Source organism: Pteropus medius, unplaced genomic scaffold (genome assembly GCF_902729225.1).
Source record: "Pteropus medius unplaced genomic scaffold, Ma_sr-lr_union100, whole genome shotgun sequence".
In the NCBI taxonomy this organism is placed as follows: domain Eukaryota; kingdom Metazoa; phylum Chordata; class Mammalia; order Chiroptera; family Pteropodidae; genus Pteropus; species Pteropus medius.
The window spans coordinates 1834874-1854667 of NW_024346062.1; the positions used below are offsets into that span (position 1 = coordinate 1834874).

Consider the following 19794-nt stretch of genomic DNA (forward strand, 5'->3'; position numbering starts at 1 on the left):
TATAATACATGTTCTGGTCTTTGTCTATGGTTCCTGGCTCACAGCTCCCAAAACCCGTAGAATTTCCTAACCAATAAGAGCAATGGAAACATCTCGTGTGGTAGTATTTAGTCTGTTGTCCTTAGTCCCAGAAACTGCTTCAGAGCAATAAAGGTGACATGTGTGTCTTGTTCCTCACAACAAGACCCTTTCAAACCACAGCTGAGTTTATGTTAATGACTTTTGGAAATCCCCAAAAGATGGGGGGCTGGTTGCCAGGGGAACCAACCATGAATAGAGGGTTGGGATTTTCAGTGCCACCCCCATGATTTCTGGAGAGGGTTTGGAGGTTGACTCAATCACCAATGGCCAATGATTTAATCAAGCATGTCTTTGTAATGAAGCCTCCAGAAAAACCTAAGAAGATGGAGTTTGCATAGCTTCCATGTTGGTGAACCAGAATGCATCCATGTGCCACAGTGCTGGGCCCCAAACTCCACAAGGACAGAAGCTCCGGAATCCCTGGATGAGGGGAGAGTCCACCACTGTGAAAAAGCCACAAGATGTGACCAGGAGCCTTCTTCTCTGTGGGAAAAAAGCCCTATGCCACTGGGAGAGGGGCAGCAAATCTTGTCACTCCCACCTCGAACACTCCTAGATGAAGACCTGTTATTGCTAAGGGGAAAAAAAGTAGAAGAATAAAACTCTATAACCCTGCAGGAGGAAGAGAAAACACAGTCCTAGTCTCAGACTGTTAAGAGTTCCCTAGCTTTGGGGAATGGGGTAGGAAACTCCTGCACAAGACCTTCAGCTACAAAAGGCTGAATTTAGATGCTACTGGAGGAGGAACAGGATGACTGAGAGAGCCCCATCTCTGAGATCCTGGGACACAGGGCCTGTCCAAGATTGAAGCACCCTACCCTGTCTCCTACTACGAAACTGACAGCAGCCTTCTACTGGGGGAAGCTCAAGAGTCTAGAGATAGAACCCATCAGAGGCAAAGGTACACAGAAAAGACCAAATGCTGAGGGTGGAGCAGAGATAATGAGTAAACCATCTAGCAATCCAACCCCAAATCTAAGCAAAAGGTACCGCCAGAGGTGTTTAAAACCAGTGAGTACTCATGGTAACCATAGCAATAACAAATTCACCCCTGAGTAGACTGGCTTAATCCCCATACTATTAGCCTCGCAGAAAAACAATATTTACTCCATTTCCAGGAGTAAATATTATTTACTTTTACTGTAAATACTATTTACCTTTATTTAATGCTTTATGTTTGACATCCAGTAAAAAAAATTACAAGACATACCAAAAAGCAAGGAAAAACATCTACTGTCAAGAAAGAAAGCCATTGATACTCAGAGAGGACCCTGATGCCAGATATCTCAAACAAGGAATGTAAAATAACTATGTTAAAAGCATAAATGGAAAAGGACACATGCATCTCCAGATTGTAAATTTCAGCAAAGATGGAAACTGGAATGCTAGAAATGAAATGCTAGAAATAAAAACCATTATAACAAAGATGAATAATGCTCCTTGACAAGCTCATTATTAGACTTGACATAGCTTCATAAAAATCGGGGATTTTGAAATCAGACCAATAGCAATTAGCTAAACTGAGACACAAAGAGGAAAAATAAAAAAAAAAGGGTATCCAAGACGTGGGGCAGCAGTATCGAACTGTCTAACAAATGTATAACTGGACTCCTAGGAGAAGAGAGAAGAGGGCAGAAGAAACATTTAAAGAGCTAATGACTGAGAATTTTCAAAAAATAATAAAAGACATTAAAACGCAGATCCAAAAAGCTCAATAAATATTACATATGGGAACAAAAATAATAATTATAATAGGTTTCCCACCACAAACTAAACTTTCCAGAAGAGACTGGAGTGACAGTGCTGAAAGAAAACAAATCTCAACCCACAATTCTACATGCAATAAAAATACCTCTCTAAATGAAAGTGAAATAAAAAATTTTTCAGACAGATAAAAGCTGAGAAAATTCATTACAAGCAGACACTTATTATAAGGAATATTAAAGGAAATTATTAAGGTGAAAGAATATGATACCAAATAGAAACTTAGATCTCCACAAAGAAATGAAATTATCTGGAAATTATTACAATAATTATAAAAGGTCCAAGGCAATTCAAAGGAGAAAAAAGTCTTTTTAAACAAATAGTGTTCAAACAACTGAATAACCATATATAGAAAAAAGAATCTTGACTCATATCTCATATTCTGTACAAAAATTAACTCAAAATATAAAACTATAAAACTTCTATAAGAAATCATAGAAGAAAATCTTTGTGACCTTTGGTTAGGCACATATTTCTTAGATATACAATATAAAAAGAAAGATCCACTAAAAAAACTGATAAAAGGGATTTCATAAGAGTGAAAAACTTCTCTTTGAAAGATACTATTAAAAAACATGAAAAGATTCTTGAGTACAAGGATGTATCAACATATCAAAATAAATCAAAGTAGTATACCACATTAATAGAATAAAAAGAAAAAAAACACATGATTTCTCAATTTCTGTAGAAAAAGCATTTCAAAAAATTCAACATGCTTTTCATGCTAAAAACACTCAATAAACTAAGAATACAAAGAAACTACCTCAATATAATAAAAGCCATAGATGAAAAGCACACAGCTAACATGGGACTCAGGTAAAAACCTGAAGCCCTTTTCTCTAAGATTGGAATCAAAACAAAGATGCCTGCTTTTGCCACTACAAATTCAACATAATACTGGAAGACCTAGCTAGAGCAATCAGGCAATTAAAAGAAATAAAAGGCATCTAAATGGGAAAAGAAATAAAATTACCTGTCTGCAAATGGCATGATCTATAAATAGAAAAAGATTTCAAAAAAAAAAAAAGCTGTTAAAACAAATAAATGAGTTTAGCAATGTTGTAGGATACAAAAATCAGCACACAAAAAAATCAGCTGCAATTCTATAAACATTGAATAATGTGAAAAGGAAATTAAGAAAACAATTGCATTTACAACAGTATCAAACAGAATAAACTACTGAGGAATAAACTTAACCAAGTTGCTGAAAGACCTGTACATTAAAAACTATAACATGTTGCTGAATGAAATTAAAGAAGACATAAATAAAACAGGAAGATATACCCTGTATACGGATTGGAAGACAATATTGTGAAGATGTCAATACAATCTTAAGTGATCTACAAATTCAATGTAATCCCTACCAAAATCCCAACAGTGTTTTCTGGAGAAACAGGAAAGGCAATCCTAAAATTCATTTGGTATCTCAAGGAACTTTGAATAGACAAAACAATCTTTAAAAAGAACAAAGCTGGAGGTCTCACATTTCAAAGTTACAGCAATCAAAACAGTGTGGTACTGGCATAAAGACAGACATATAGACCAATGAAATAGAGTCCAAAAATAAACTCTCACATATACGGTCAAATGACTTTACATATCTGATCACCATGACCATTCAGTGGGGAAAGAACAGTCTTTTTAACAAATGGTGCTGGGAAAACTGGATATCTACATGTAAAAGAATGAAGTTAGTTTAGGCTTGTGTCTCACACCATATATAAAAATTAACTAAAAATAAATCAAAAGACATAAACATAAGAGCTAAAACTATAAAACTCTTAAGAAGAAAACATAGAGGAAAAAGCTTTGTGACATAGAATTTGCAATGATTTTTTTAGATACGAAATGAAAAGCACAGGCGATAAAAAGAAATCGATAAATTTGGACTACAGCAAAATAAAAAAAGACATCAAAGAATACAATCAACAGAGTGAAAAGGTAACTAATAGAATGGGAGAATATACTTGTAAACCATATATCATGATAATGGGTTAATATCTCGAATATATAAAGAACTCCTACAACTCAGTAACAAGAAACACACAACTTGATTGAAACAGGAGCATAGGATTTGAATAGACATTTTTCCAAAGAAGTTATACAATAGCTACTAAGCACCTGAAAAGAAGCTCAACATCACTAATGGTTAGGGAAGTACAAATCAGATACACAATGAAAGACCACCTGATACCATTAAGATGGCTACTATCAAAAAAAAAGAAAAGAAAGAAAAAAGAAAATAACAAATGTTGTACTGCAGCACTGTTGGTGGGAATGTAAAATGGGGCACAGCTGCTGTGGAAAACAGTACGGTAGTCCAAAAAATTAAAAATAGAATTACCATATGACCTAGTGATTCCCCTTCTTGATATATATTTAAAAGATATTTGTACAACAATGTTCATAGAAGAATTATTCACATTAGTCAAAGGGTTGAAGCAACCAAAGTGTCCATCATTGGATGGATAAACAAAATGTGGTACATGCATACAATGGAGTATTACTGAGCTTTAAAGTGGATGAAAATTCTTACACATGCTACAACAGAATGAACCTCGAAGACATTATGCTAAGTGAAATAAACTAGTCATAAAAAGACAAATACTATACAATTCCACTTATATTACTCAGAGTAGTCAAATTCATAGAGACAGAAAGTGGAAGGGTGGTTACAAAGTGCTGGGAGGAAAAGAATGGAGAATTATTGTTTAATGGGTACAGAGTTTTATTTCACAAGATAAAAAGAGTTCTACAGATTGGTTCCACAACAATATGAATATACTTAACATTAATGAACTGTACACTTAAAAATGGTTAAGATGATAAATTTTATATTATATTCATTTTATAATAATTTTTTTAAAAAGAAAAAAAGGGTACATACTGTATGATTTCATTCATATGACATTAAGGAGAAGGCAAAACTATGAGGACAGAAAACAATACAAGTTGCCCAGGGCCGGAGGTAGTGAGAGAGGATGACACCAAAAGAGAAGAAGAGAATTTCAGGGGTAGTGGGTGATGACAGAATTCTTTACCAAGATTATGTGGGTGGCTACGTGGCCGTGCAAATTTGTCAAAACTCATAAAACTATAAAGAAGGGGTGAATTACTATATATACACACAAATTATACTTCAATTAAAACATCATACTACTAAAAGGAAAAAAAAAGGCTTTCTAAGCACTCCTCGATATTCTGCGACTGTAAGATTACAAATAATAAGAGCTGGAAAGTCAGGTCTTCTTGGACTGGGTAGAATGGTCTCTAAGCTGTTCCATTCATGTCTGTATTTGTTGGCATGGGAAGAGACTGGGTGGGCAGGAAACAGAACAGCTGTGATACAAAAGAGAGTCAAAAAAAAAAAGGAAGGAGGTGAGAGCATCTGGAGATGGTGATAAAAAGCAGTAGGATTTAGGGATATGCAAAGGAAAGGAATGGATCATAGACGAAGCATAATTAAAATGGGTTTTGGGCAGGAAAAAATTGAAACAATGCCTCCGGAAAGGACAGAAAAAGATGAACGTACAAAGTTCTTAATACACTATAACTTCTTTACTTCATATCCATGAACATGTCTTGGGCCTCTCATACATTAAGTCGAGGTGCAGCCACAGATAAGCAGTTCAATGAATTCTCATTAACCCTTTTCTTCCTTGACTGCAGATCCCCAAAATACTGCACATTGTGCTTTAACAAGGAAATGTTGAAAATTATCATATCAAATACTTTTACGCATATAGTACAAGAGTACGATCAATCATAACAATTTAAGACTTAACAGTCCTGAAATGAGTACTATAGGAGAGCAGTTCAATGCTACGTTTTTGTGTTTCTACATTTTCTTATACTTGGTTCCAAGGTAAATAAATATTTGTTTTAAAGGTTATTTTGCAGTATCAACCAAAATTGTATCTTTGTCTGTTGGTAAATTTTAATCTTTCAGAATATTCTTGCTTCCTCTGCTTTGGGAGCAGTTCCTTTAATGGTATCCGTTTTTCTAGAGCACAAAGCGAAAAACAATTTAGGAAACAAAATGTTTTTAATTTTTGTCAATCTGCTTGTTTTCTCTTTACAGCTTCCTCATATATTCCTTTCACTGTCTACTTTATTAGAATACCCTAGTAAATTTCACCTTACAACGAATTCCAAAGAGTATTCTAAAGAAGTTCTATATGGAAGCTATCTCAATTATCTCAGATGTGTTCAGCCCTTATATATAATTTTAAATGCTTTGCACACTTTTGTAATTTTGAAGAAGCAATGTTTTCTTTAATCTACAACTCTAAGATATCATATTCCGCCCCTATTAGACTGATTTTTAGCAGTAATTAATACCTTGGGGTTAATTCTGATACCAAAACTGTAAGTTAGCATTTTACATTTCAAGAATATTGTTAAAAAATATTGGGGTTCTCTAGCTCTTAGTTTGGTTCCTTTTAACAGGTACAGTAATAGTTTCACATTAAATAAACTGCTCACAAAGAAACCATGAAATCGTTTAGCTGGCGACACCAGTGAGTCAGAAAGACACTGAAACATCACTATGATCTCACGTCTGAAGTCTGGAATAAGGGTAAAATAATTCTTTATTCTTGTGGCTGTTTGGCAAAGTTTCCCTCCAAAAAGGACTGGTTGGTTTCCTGTTGGCTTCAGATCTAGAAGTCAGATGAGGGAGTTCGAAACACTCCAAAAACATCATTTGAAAGGTTCCTTAAACTGTAATTCCACAGTTTTCCTTTATCTAAATTCAAAGTTCTGAGAGAAAGTAGTAAATGTCATTAAATTAGTTATATAAAAGCTAGAAGAACAAGTACTTCAAAAGTACTACCTAACAAATAGTTAGACTATCTAACAAGAATCTAGTACATGAGCAATGCACTTAAACTTTAACCTGCAGAGCGCACACCATATGCCAATGGCCAGTCGCAGAATTTAAGAAAGCTGCCTCTCTTCCATGCCTCCAGGGACCAAGATCCACCATCAGTCTCTAGAATGGTAGCCCTTTGCATATACTTCCTAAGCATGTTAATTATGTAGAACTGTGAAAAATATACAGATAAGCTTTTAAAAGAGGATTTAAAAACAGACTGCAATAGGCTTACTTCTCGACATTATTCTCAGTACTGGTGGTAAGGTCACTACCTATCTATGAAAGTAAAAGAGCTGACTCAAGCACCTCCCAATACTGCCTTGTCTCAGGATCTGCCTGTTGGTTTCTCCTCACTCTCCCTCAACACCTGTGAATACAGAAGCAATCAACATGGACTTCAACCTACGTGTGTGTCACTTTCTGGGCTAGGTGCTCTCATGTCCAACGCCTGTTGGCCTCAAGCTAGTTCCATTTGGAAAATAATGCTTTCTTCAACAAGTTAGGATCTAAATTTGTGTTTCTTTATACAATTTCAGTTATCCTTTCAAAGGACATAAATACTTCTTAAATGAAAAGAGTAATTCTGCATTGTTTATCAACAGTATTGTCGAAAGGACTTCAATGGGTAGGAATTTTTGGTCCTGCCAGGCAAAAAGCCTAGTATACTAAAAGATTTTTCTAACAGATATAGCTGAAAGCTTTAATTCACCTAAATGTTTAACAAGGTGTCTCTCGAGGCTTACTGTAATTTTGGCAACTCCTATGGTTAACTTCCTTATCCTTAGGATCCTGTTATCAGATGGTGCCATCGTTCTTGTTCCTTATCCTCCTGTTGGTATCTGCTTGTAAACGCCTCCTCAGACTCTTGCTTTCAATATATGCCTTGACAATCCCCCAAGTCTTCCTTTCCAGCTCACATTCCTTCTCTGACTCACAATCCATCATCTTTGCACATAGCCTGGTGTGTCTGGATTAACATACAATATAGAAACTGATGGCTACAGGTAAACAAATGAAGGTATGTTTGTTCACTGACAAAGTTTAAAGACAGTCCCTATACTGAACTGGAAATAACCTGGTCATATCCTGGGAAACAGTGTTGAGATGTGAAATGTAATTTAAGTATTAAAGCTTTTAATAAATGGTGGCTTGGAAGAAAATCTCAGAGATAAGAATAAGGTACTTTTTAAAGAAACACTGTATCACCAATATTGATAACCCAAAAAAGATGATAATGGATTGAAAAATTTGGACATATATTATAGTGTCAAACAGTGAATCAGAAGAGCTGGACTCTGAATATTATGAAATTATAGGAACATCTTAAACCATTTATCTTACGTATTCACAAAAGTGTTACACAGATATATTGATATTTATGTCTAAATAAGTCTGAAAGAGTTGTTATAGTCAGTTTAACTGACAATATTTTTTTCTTGGTAGTATAAAATAATCTGAAATGAGATAAAATAGCATCAAAAGCACTGAAATGAGATAAAATAGATTTTCACCTAGCTCTGGTAAATAAAATGAAACACCATTGACTTTTCTGAGGAAATTATAAAATTAATCTGAAATTAATTACTTCAAAATATATAATGCATGCCTTTATCAGTCTATAAATATAAATTTGAATTGTGAAGAATATTATTAAATGTATACATTAAACAAGAACCAAATGTGAAACAGTGGTTAAAAGTATAAGCTCAGGTACACTTAAAACTAATATAATGTTATATGTCAATTATGTCTCAATTAAAAAAAAGCATAGGCTCAGAAGTCTGTTGACTTGGCTCGAATTGTGGCTGCACTCACTTGCCAGTTATGGGATACTGGGCATGTTCTCTAACCTCATTAGGTCTCAGTTTCTACATCTGTAAAATTAGGATTAATACCAACTATCATCACTGGGTGACTTTGAGGAATAAACAGCCCATATAAAAGAACCCTTGAAGAAAGAACATAATAAATCCTCAAATGATAGTACCTTCTAAAAGCACAAGCAATAAAGAGCCTTAAAAGAATTTTCAGTGAGCTATGAAAAAGCTAAAAAAATTTAACATTAAATACTTTAAGGAAGCTACTTTTAATTAGTGATGTAAATAACTTAAATAAATGTAATTTAAATCAAACCTGCATCAAGTATGCACTCAATGAATTCTGTTGTCATCCTTAGGTACTATAGATGTATTATTTATAGTAAGTTTAAACTTTTGGTATTGACTTCAGAACAAATATAGCAAGTTAATGGAAGAGTAAGAAAATAAGTAAACAGAAATGATTCTTAAAAAGTGGTAAGGCTGATTTCTGATTGTGAGAGGAGAAAAGGAAAGATAAAATCTGAATCTAAACCACATTATGTTTACCTCATTAAAACATCCTGCACTTCAGGCAGTTTCCTATTTCATTTTAGAGGGCGCAAAAAGTCTAGCTTTACCGTCAATTTTTTATTAAGGGACCCATAAACCCACTAAAAAGCAGCTTTTAGAAATTCCTTGGCTCTCAAAGCTGTGCTCCCAACAGTAATGGAAGCTTTTTCTACATGCTAGAGTAGCTGTCACTGGAGTAGATAGCTCTGGACTGTAACATCCCCTAACATCTGTGTATTGCCTGCCTGGCCCAGTACCTTGTGTGGTCTTCACCAGGTTCCTTAAGATAGCTGTCACCAAAAATGGCAATATAAGATACCACAGGAGGTCCCAATTTTGCTTCTACTTTTTACTCTCATTGCAGGTTCCTGCCCATGATGATCTAAAACGTCTATGAGATTCTCTTTGAAAATTTAAAGTAGCTTATATTTTCTAAGGTAGGAGGTAAGGATACCAAATTCTTGATGAAAGATATTTATTTGTGAAAGGCTCAAACTACTTTACAGGCATTTTAAATATCTTAATGTTTTCCCTGCATCAGTGAATTTGGAAGGTTTGGTACAGGATCTAAGGGGAATAAAAAGCTATTCAGTGCTAGTTTGTAGGTGAGAATTTACTCAAGATGATACTGTAAATTATGCATCTACTACCTTCATATAAGTCAATATTTGCATTGGTTTTCCTTTTATAAAACTGATCAGTGACTGAAAACTTTCTTCAGCAATTTATTCAGAGCATGGTATTAGATTATCCTATTGGGGAGATGTCTTCAGGGAAACAAGCTTACATGCTACTAACTGAAGAATTACGTTTCTCTCATCTCTTATGAATATACATCTATCTTTTGCAAAGAGATCAATTAATTTTAAAACTGCCTTTTTTATTTGTAAGGTAATAGCACTATAATCATTATACTTTATTCAAGACAAAAATGAATATTTGTTTCTGTTCAACTATAATATGATTTAATTTTGGAGACTAAGGTGCCTCTGTTTTCTTGCAAAATAAGTCACTTAAGGAAAATCTATCCTAAAAATTGTTTTGCACACTATTTAGTATTATTGGGGGAAAACATTATAAATAAAATAATAGAAATGACTCTCAGTACTGACAGAATGAAAAAAAATGCTATTAACAGAGATTCTGCCAAAGCTAAAACTGTGTGGGAATATGTGGATAATTTTACAATAAAATCTCTATTTTCCAACTTCCTGCCATGAAAACTTTTTATTCTTTTAGAAGTCAGTTATAATCAATAATTTAATAGATCGTTATTTGATATTCAGTATCAGAGAATTTTGCATTTCATTTTAAATGTTTTTAAAGAGGCCAGAGTCAAAGACAACTTCAAATTACTTACATGTCCGAGTTACAGTATGAACAATATTTTACTTGAACACATATTTATATTATGTTAGTTGTAGCAGATCATTACCAACCATTTAATGCACATATCATTTTGTAAATAATATATGCAAGTAGAGTCCGTGACCAAAAGCATTTGAACTTTAAGGAGGAAGAGATGATGATAATAAACTTTAAGGAGGAAAACATGATGGCAAGTAAATATAGCTCAGAATTAAAAATAGCTAAGTCCTCCACTGACTGGCTATTATCAAGAGAAGTTTTTTTGGTTTTCCGTCTAAGGCCTCCTCATCAGCCTGGATGGAAGCCTAAGTCTTATATAATTCTGAGGACCACGTTTACTGGCCAAGGTGATGAAGACTGGCTGTACTCCAATTCCGGATTAGCTCAGCAATTTAGTGGAGTCACCACTTTAGCTCTAGAAGATGCTACAACTGAAATCTGTCAGGAGGCTATTTGCTTTGTGTTGTTTTCTAGTAACACTGACTGATTTGAGCATATCCATCCCATAAACTTAGTTTCCCTTGATCTAACACTCTCTTTTGTAATCAGTAACTTTGAAAGAGTTTTCTGTGCGAAGCTATCACATATGATATCAATACCAGTGACATGGGCTTCCTTTATACCAAGCTTAAGCAACTGAATTAACTAACCCAGACTATTAAATCTAAATAATATAATGGCTGGGGACTTTCTGTCTTCTATATAACAGCAAGAGCCAAGACTTGAACTCAGACTCCTGTCTTAAGGTTTTTCCAACTAAACTGCAATGTCTTTTTTTACATGTGCTATTCCTCTGCACTATTACCTATGGAAAATATACAACTGGCTATATGCGGTCATACATAAGGGTGTTGAGAATGCCATGCAGAAATCACTGAAAATAGGTGACTACCTTTCAACTAGCTTAGAATATGGATTAATAAAATTCAGTGATAATTGGATCATACAGATCAGAAATGAAAATGTGAAAGATGGGATCAAATCCTTGGACAAGCTGGTAAAGCATGGATCAAAGAGATTTAAATTATTGTTCCAAAAGACTTTGACATCATAGCAAAATTTGCAAAACATACTTCAAAACATTTCGAAAAAAGGTTACAAATATGGATGGACTAATCAAGTATGATCTCTATATGTCTTTTTGAGGATATGAAAGTAATAGTCGTGTCACTAAATACTCAAAATCAAAAGATTTTACAGAGATGAATGACTTCATGTTTTATATTTACATAAAAAGTAAGTGATCTTATAACATATAATGTAAATATCTTTGGAACTACTTCAGGCCCTTCTATTAATATTTGTTAGCCCACTTTCTAAAAACGAATGCAGATTCTACTATAACTAGGCTCTTAGTACTAAAATATGTGTCTAGAAGTTTACTTGGTTTATTAACAGCTTTTAGAAAACCATCTCAAATAGCCACATATCCCAAGCTTGACCGTAATTTTATCATATACATTGTGTTTATCCACATTACTAAACGCCTTATGTAAATACTTTATGAGCTTGTAATGACTGATGACTTTTCCTCACCTTTCAACTAGTTAAATTATATCTCTATGGTTATTACTAATTTATAGAAAAAAAAAATTAAAGACTTATGGTCCCACGTTCATTGCATTATTCATGATAGTCAATACAGGGAAATAACCTAAGTGTCCATGAATGGATGAAGGATTAAGATGTGGTACACATACACAATGAAATATTATATAACTACAAGAAAGAAGAACAGCTTGCCGTCTGTGACAACATGGATGGACATTGAAGGCATTATGCTAAGTGAAACAAGTCAGACAGAGAAAGACAAATATTGTATGATACGACTTACATGTAAAATCTAAAAAAGCCAAAAACAGAAACAGAGGCTGCAGGGGCTAGGAGATGGGGAAAAGGGATCAAGATATTGGTCAAAGAATATAAACTTCCAGTCATTAGATGAATAAATTTTAGGCATCTGATGAACAGCATAGTGATTATAGTTAATAATACTGTATTATATAGTTGAAAGTTGCTAAGAAGATTAATCTTAAATGTTCTCACCACAAAAAAGAAATTGTAATTATGTGACCTGACACAGGTGGTTAGCTAACACTATTGTGACAATCAGTTTGCAACATATATCAAACACATTGTAGACCTTTAACTTATTCAATGTTCTATGCCAATTACATCTCAACAAAGCTGGAAAAAAAATAAAGACTTAGGAGAAACTCTATGTAGATATAGATCTGGAAAGCTAGCTTCCATGCTCAGTTTCTTCAAAAATTATATTAAAATGACATGACTTGTGGTAACTAACTTCATAGTCAAATTAAAAACATTAATCTTTTGAGAGTATAGTTAAATTACTCTTTCAGATGTATTTTTGGAAAAGTGAATAGAGAAATTCAAAAAGGAAGAAAAACTTATTTTAGATTCCATACACTGATACCACTTAACACTATATTCAGAAACGATCTTAACAGACAGCGCTAAATGATATTCTGGATTTATAACACAGTCAGAAATACTTCTTCCTTAAAATTTTTAGCAGTTGAGAACCATATGACCAATTCTATAAAACGGGCATTTATATATTTTGGCTCTTGAGTTCTATTTGGAGAATAAAGACAAAATAATCAAAGAATTCTAAGTTCATTTTCTATCTATGCATAAAGATTTCCATTTCTAATTTGTCATGTGACACTAGCACTTTGATGGTTATTGGATAACTAAATGGGTTATCAGTTTGTGTAGTTTCTGAACTTAATTCAAGCAATCAGTGATAAATCAACAGTTTGTGTTTTAAGTGTCTAGTATTTAAGGTATATAGATTTACCTGACATTTTTCTACTCTAACTATAGAAAAAATCTGATATTTAAGGACCAATTAACCAGTCACCTGATTCAATTAATATTTATTATACACCTGCTATGTGTTAAGTATTCTATCAGATGTGTATTCAAGGATGAATAAACATGGCTATTGCTCAAAAGGTTTACAAGTTGGTAGACTAGAAATGCTTTAATTTTTCCTATTCCTTTGCTTTGAAATTGTTTACACAGTAAACAATCCCCTCATTTATTTCATCCCTGTCTTTCTCTGTAGTTTCTTTCCATTGTCACTACCATAATCTCAGATAGAGACACTAAACACCTAATTGCTACAAGGCCAAAGTAGATGCCCATTCTTCTGCTTGGAGTGCTCCTTTCGCACTCTCCTAGGCCTGCTTCCATTCTTGGAAGGATGAGTCACGTGACTCCTCAAGGAGAGCTCCTTCTCTGAACCAACCATACCACCAACTGTCCTCTCCCTTTTATCTTTTTTCCTCACTGTTATCTCTTCTTACATAATATGCCTCACAACAGTAATTATAGAGTTATTTATTTAATTATATTTCTTACTCCCCCCTGTAAGTTTAAACACCATGAGAACAGATTTTTTTTTCTTGTTCATGGATGTATCCACAGTGCCTGGCACTTAAATATGTCAAAAAGAGTTGTAAAGAGAAGTATGAAATCAGAGAGTGTTGAAGTAGCCAGAGAGAGAGCTGGGGCTCTTTGGGGCTTCCTGAGCACCTATGGATCATTTCCTCTCACCGCCATGGATCACTGCCATATTGCTTATGTATTCCACTGCCTCACAAAGCTCCTTGAGGGCAATCTTACTCACTTTGTCCTGGCACAAAGAATGCAAGGTAAATGATTTTGAATGAATGAGTATTAAAATGAACCTATACATGGATAACTGTCAGAAATAGCTGGTCATGCTTAGTAAGACTGATTTTGTGTGTGGCTCATAGAGATTTTACACATATAACTTGTTAAATAATTTCTAATCCGAATGATTATATATGTAACATATAAAACACTCCACAAAGACAATTGTGCCCCTCAGCCTCTGGACATGGTTTTAAGAATCAGAGTTACTTTTAACCTCTTTACCTTCAAATAAAATTTAGAACCTACTTTTGAACTATTCAGGGCCTACAATCATCTTTTATAGATTACCTCTGGAGCTATTTGCAAGTTTCAACTTGCTGCTCCCAAGAAATAACTTTTGTTATGAGGCCCCATCTAGATGCTAACTTGCTGAACCCTTCCTTATATACAAATCTGAGAACTTTTAGGACAAGTGTTCCAAGTGTTTGCTCATGCCCTTATGGTTTCTGGAAACATTAAGGTTTGCTCTGAATAGAAATAAAACCATTAGCCAGCTACTTAGTAAACACCCAGTTGGCATTCTTAGCTATAGTCTATTAGATCATTATACTAAAGAGCAAAGAAAGCATATAAAGTATGTTTACTGTGTCCTATACTCATACAAATTTCCTAAGATTATCTAATTCCCTTGCCTGTAGCTATATAATACAATGATTACACACACAAAGTATACACAGTAAACGGTTATTTGTCAATGTAAATAACTATAAAAGTCAACATGACTATGTTGACTTAACCTAAACACATAATACGTTCTCAAATAAATTTAATGTCTACAGATCTAATCTTTTATTTCAACCACACATTTAAGGATTCATAACCTATTTTTGTGCCAAATAATGAATGAATTTTGTTAATTATCTTCTTTTTCAGGTTTAGTCTCCAATGGAGACTTAAAATTTCGAGATAAATTAGGCAAAGACTGGGGCAGAGAAGCAAGTAATTAGAGTCAAATTCTAATTCTGATAACTACATATTTTAGAAAAATTCCCTAACTTCCCTACATCTTAGATTTTTTTCCCCTAAAAAGTGGGAAATTGTATGTTTCATAACTGTATCTTCTCATGAGACAATTGTAAAACAAAATGAGTAAAGATAAAACTATATAAAAAATTAAAAATTATAAAAACATAGGTTTAAATATAAACCCACAGACTTCCATGTATACCATACCACCTAATCTTTATAAGTACTAAGGATAGTGTACATAGCCAAGCATTCAGAGTTCTGAACAGAAATAAACTGATAGTTACAAGATCGTCTCTTGGAAGAAAAGTAAAGGAAGATGAAGGAAAAAATTACCTTTCTCTTAATTGGTATCACTGAACTTCAGTGAATTAAAAGCAAGGAGTATCCTTCCCTGGCTTTTCCGGGTATAATGCTTTCTTTCTATAAATTAGTCTAGAATTTGTATTAAACTGTGAGGTGCGATTCACAGGTGAGACAGCAACAATACTATATGAAGTGCTAAATGCCTATGCTATTATTTCTAGCTATAGCAATATATTACTTATTAAGTTCTTACATCTTATTTTCCAAAAAAAGAGCCTATCATACTCACTATTTTCTACTGGTTGATGCCATGTTTCAAAGAGAGCCACTACACAGAGCCACTACACAGTTTCTTTCAGTTTTCTGCTTTTGATTTCATATTGCTAAACTTCATTCCCAAGTTTAGGAGGTTAAATTATCATTATTGGTTTCAATCTACAAGTCCAGTTATTAGATAGTAGTTTAGTTCGGAATTTTATCCCATTATAATAATCCATTTAAGGACATTATGATGTTATACTACCTCCTATGTTAGTGCTCTAATTTTAAATGAATCTATCATTGAAAAGTAGTAACTGATGGATCACATATTTTGAACCCATAGCACCAGCTAGAAGGAATTAAAATAATGTAAATTACGTGTGCGCATAATGTGAAAGCATAGGACACAATATTTCTTTTTCTAAATGTTGTATTTCAATACAGAGATGGCTAATTTGACTTAGGTCACAGATTCTTTTACGTAGTACAGTAACATACCAATGTATTTAATAATTAAAAACTCAATACTAAATTTCATACCCAGCCATAGAAGACCACAACAGGACATCTTAATTCATTTCCTTGACTAAATGTAGGATCACTTTAAGATAATCTAGAGAAAGGGACTTAGAAATCATTACTCACTCCTCTATTTAATTAATAGATGAGGAAATCAGCTCAGCAGAATAAAGTAATTTGCCTAAATGATGGTAGCATCATCATCAGAACCCAAGTTCACCCCTTTATTTTTGAGAGGAATATGATAGTAAGAATGTGTTTCATTTTTAGAGAACCAAAAATAATCACAAAACCATTATATTATACACACTTCCTCCTAGGAAATTACTTTTTTAATATAAATCAGGTTCAGGATACATTCTATAAACTGTTCTCATAATTAAATGGGCACCGATAGAAGACAGCTCGTTTAAGTTTTAAAGATCAGAAAAGTAATATTGTTAAAGTAATGACTAATACTGTTCTATTTCTTCATTATTTCTCAAGCGTATGTTCATTAACTTTAATATTTGATTTCTATGATAGATTGATTAGAAAAGCACACATTAAATTAGATGCTATCATATTTGGGGGGAAAGAAAGCACTCTTTCCCTAGTTTTTTTTAAAATCAAAAAACTTCTCTAGGTTAGATTAGATTCCATTTTTGGTGTTAAAAAAATTAGTAGGGGCAATAGAAATCAGGCTCAGAATTTACAAAGCAACTTCATTTTTATGAATGCTTAGACATAAAATTTATCAACAATTTCCTAATCATTCTCAAACTAGTTCAATGTTTACATAGTGTTTTTCTCATTATTATGAGGTTAGAATTTCCAAAATATTATTCTTGCTGCAGTATTCAAACATACTTGCATTATTAAACTGGATAAAGAATAATATACCTTGGACCAATTTATATCATTCATACCAGTAGTAGATATCAATGTACGCATAAAATGCTGAAATGAGGGCAAATTATGAAACTCTTGAAAGAGGGAGCCATTACAGAGACAAACTGAGTCAGCAACAGAAAGGCCCTTTCTATAGTTCCCATCCCTACACAAGTTAAGTAAGTTAACAAGTCGAAGAACATAAATGAGTAAATTCTGTGTTTTGAGGTATACATGACAGTAAGGAAGAGTAGGATCTCTGGTGAAGTGAAATGTGCCAGGTACATCTAATGCTATTAATTTTTTTTAAGTGAGGCATAGAAAAAATAAAACATTGATATTGAGTACTTTTTTGGTCCCAACACATTTAACCTAGGGCTATGTCCATTTCCATTTCTATAGCATACAGGATAAGTTATTTTAAAAATTTAAGTAATATGGTAATTTAAAAAAGATTTTCTAAATTATTTGTTTACAAATACCAGATTATAAGCCTGAATCCCTAAACTCCCTTTGAATTGATTTGTCTTTTGATACTAAAACACAGTGAGAATAAAGCAGTAGAAAGCAGACTGATAATTTTAAAGTCTCACTCTAGGATCCATTATCTGATAATTCATGTACTATATCTAAGCTTTGACTTGCAAAAATAAGAATGGTTGATTTATGTAGAACAGAAAATGTTATACAATTACTTCCCAAAAATAGGTTATGAAAATGAATTTGTGCAAATGAAACCAAATTCCACGGGCTATCAAGAATTTTCCATGCATGAATTGTAACTCATAAACATTTTTCCTTGATTTAGTATATGAAGATTTTCTCTCTTATCAAATCTCTCTTCTTACAATAACCCTATTTTTAATGAAAATACTACTAAGATTTTGCTTCTACCTAATAACACAAAGTTTTACTCAGTTTTTATGAAAGTCTAGATTCTGGGCATCTCCTCATGCTTAAACCTTGTTCGAAGATTTTCATTTTTTTTCTTTAAATTGTATCTATTTCATTGTATTTTTCATTTTTTATTCAGTAGAATTTGATGAGTTACTTTTTATTTAAGACAAATGACTAATTAAATCCCAACTAAATAAAAGGGGAAACCAGACACTTTTACTTTAGCTTTCCTTTAATCATAATTGTATAAAAGCTCTTGGTTGGGGGGAGGGGGAAATCAATGCGACATTTTATGTAGTTAAATTATTTACAAGGATACTCACTTATAAATCAAATATAACTTCATTATCTTACTTCCATTTTAATATACCTAATAGCCATTCAGTACTATAGGAAAGCACTTGCAAATTTTAAAATAAACAAAATTTTACATTATAGAAATTATCAACAAAGAGAAAGTCAAGAGTTATTAACTCTACATGCAGGAAAACGGCTACAACAGTCTTAAAAGAAATGGCATCTATGAACCAGTTCTACTTTAAAGTCCAGAAAAATTAGTTGTTTATTTTTCCAATATCTTTATCAGGAATAATAGGTATTTTGATTTTCAAGAAACAAATTTTCTCCATCAAGAGCTTCTAAGTTTTCTGAAAATTAAGTGGAGCAAGTATGATAGTATTTTGTCAAGAGAACAAAACGGAAGATGCCATGCCAAGTCATTTTTAATTCCGCTACTTGTAGCTATCTTAAATGTCACGTAGTATAACAGGAATTCACAGGTAAGTATCTTCTTTAAAGGTATTACTTCTTTTGACTCCTCAAAATTAAAAATGTGATAATTGGGTCTTTTCAAATTGCATGTTTCTTCCTTATTAGTTACTCTTTATCAGTCATAGACTATTTGCATCTTTTCAATTAGGATAAACTGTAGATCCTCTTCTTCCATGGGAAATGTTGACTTCATTAAATTCCCAAACTAAAGAAGGTCACAGAAGTCATCTACCAAGGAAAACTGGTTGTCTCCACAGCAGGAAAAAAAAAATCCAAACAGGAGAACTGATCTTTTCTGACTTTCAAAGCAAAAACCAAAACAAAAAAACACCACTCGAACTATCCAGTAGAATTTTTTTTTTTAAGTGAGAAGTATGGGAAAGGAAAGGGAGTCTATTTAGGTATGTGATTTTTCTTTATTATTTCTGCCCAAGATATCTATCTCTTGCCAAAAAAAAAATCCCCAAAATGTGATGTCTACCATGACACCTAGTAAATCCTGTGGGTTGTGAGACCTCTAAAGTAAAATAAATTTCCCTTTCTTGAAAATTAAGACTTTCTAACCATATATAATAATGACAGAATGGCTTAGCTATGCCTTTTACAAAAAGCTAATAAGGTATGACTACTATTCAACAGCAGTATTCTTGGATTCAGATAACACCCAATGATATAGTTCTGCGCATAATTTAACAAATTACTAATATCCATTCTCTATATCTCTAGAGGAAAAAAATCTATTGTTTCATAGAGCCAGAGAGACCTTAAGTCTTCCCTTTAATAGTAATTTAGTTTGTGAGTAAAGCATACCTTAGGATGATCCAATTACAAAAAACTATTAAGCCAAAGAATTGAATATACTTTCTGAAAACACTTTTGCTAACATGCTTCTCCATTAACCTCATGTTATAGACTTCAGAACAGCTATGAAGGAAATCTCTCTATAGAACTACATCTAAAGTTTCATATTAAGTATCATGAAGAACTTTTATTATTAAAAATTTAAAAAAACAAACAAACAAAAAAAAACAAAAAATC

At 33.1% G+C, this 19794-nt stretch overlaps 1 protein-coding gene across 2 annotated transcripts in view; it reads right to left on the reverse strand.

Moving 5' to 3' along the window:
* HOMER1 (homer scaffold protein 1) overlaps positions 1–19794 on the reverse strand; it is a 114142-nt gene that overhangs the window by 21919 nt on the left and 72429 nt on the right. Inside the window, exon 6 of one of the 2 annotated variants that reach the window (XM_039874902.1) lies at positions 7502–7688. The exons of the other annotated variant lie outside the window; for it this stretch is intronic. Within the exon in view, the coding sequence (XP_039730836.1) occupies positions 7517–7688 (172 nt within the window). The 3' untranslated portion in view covers positions 7502–7516. Of the gene's footprint in view, positions 1–7501; positions 7689–19794 lie in introns of those variants that run through there. 2 annotated transcript variants of the gene reach the window in all.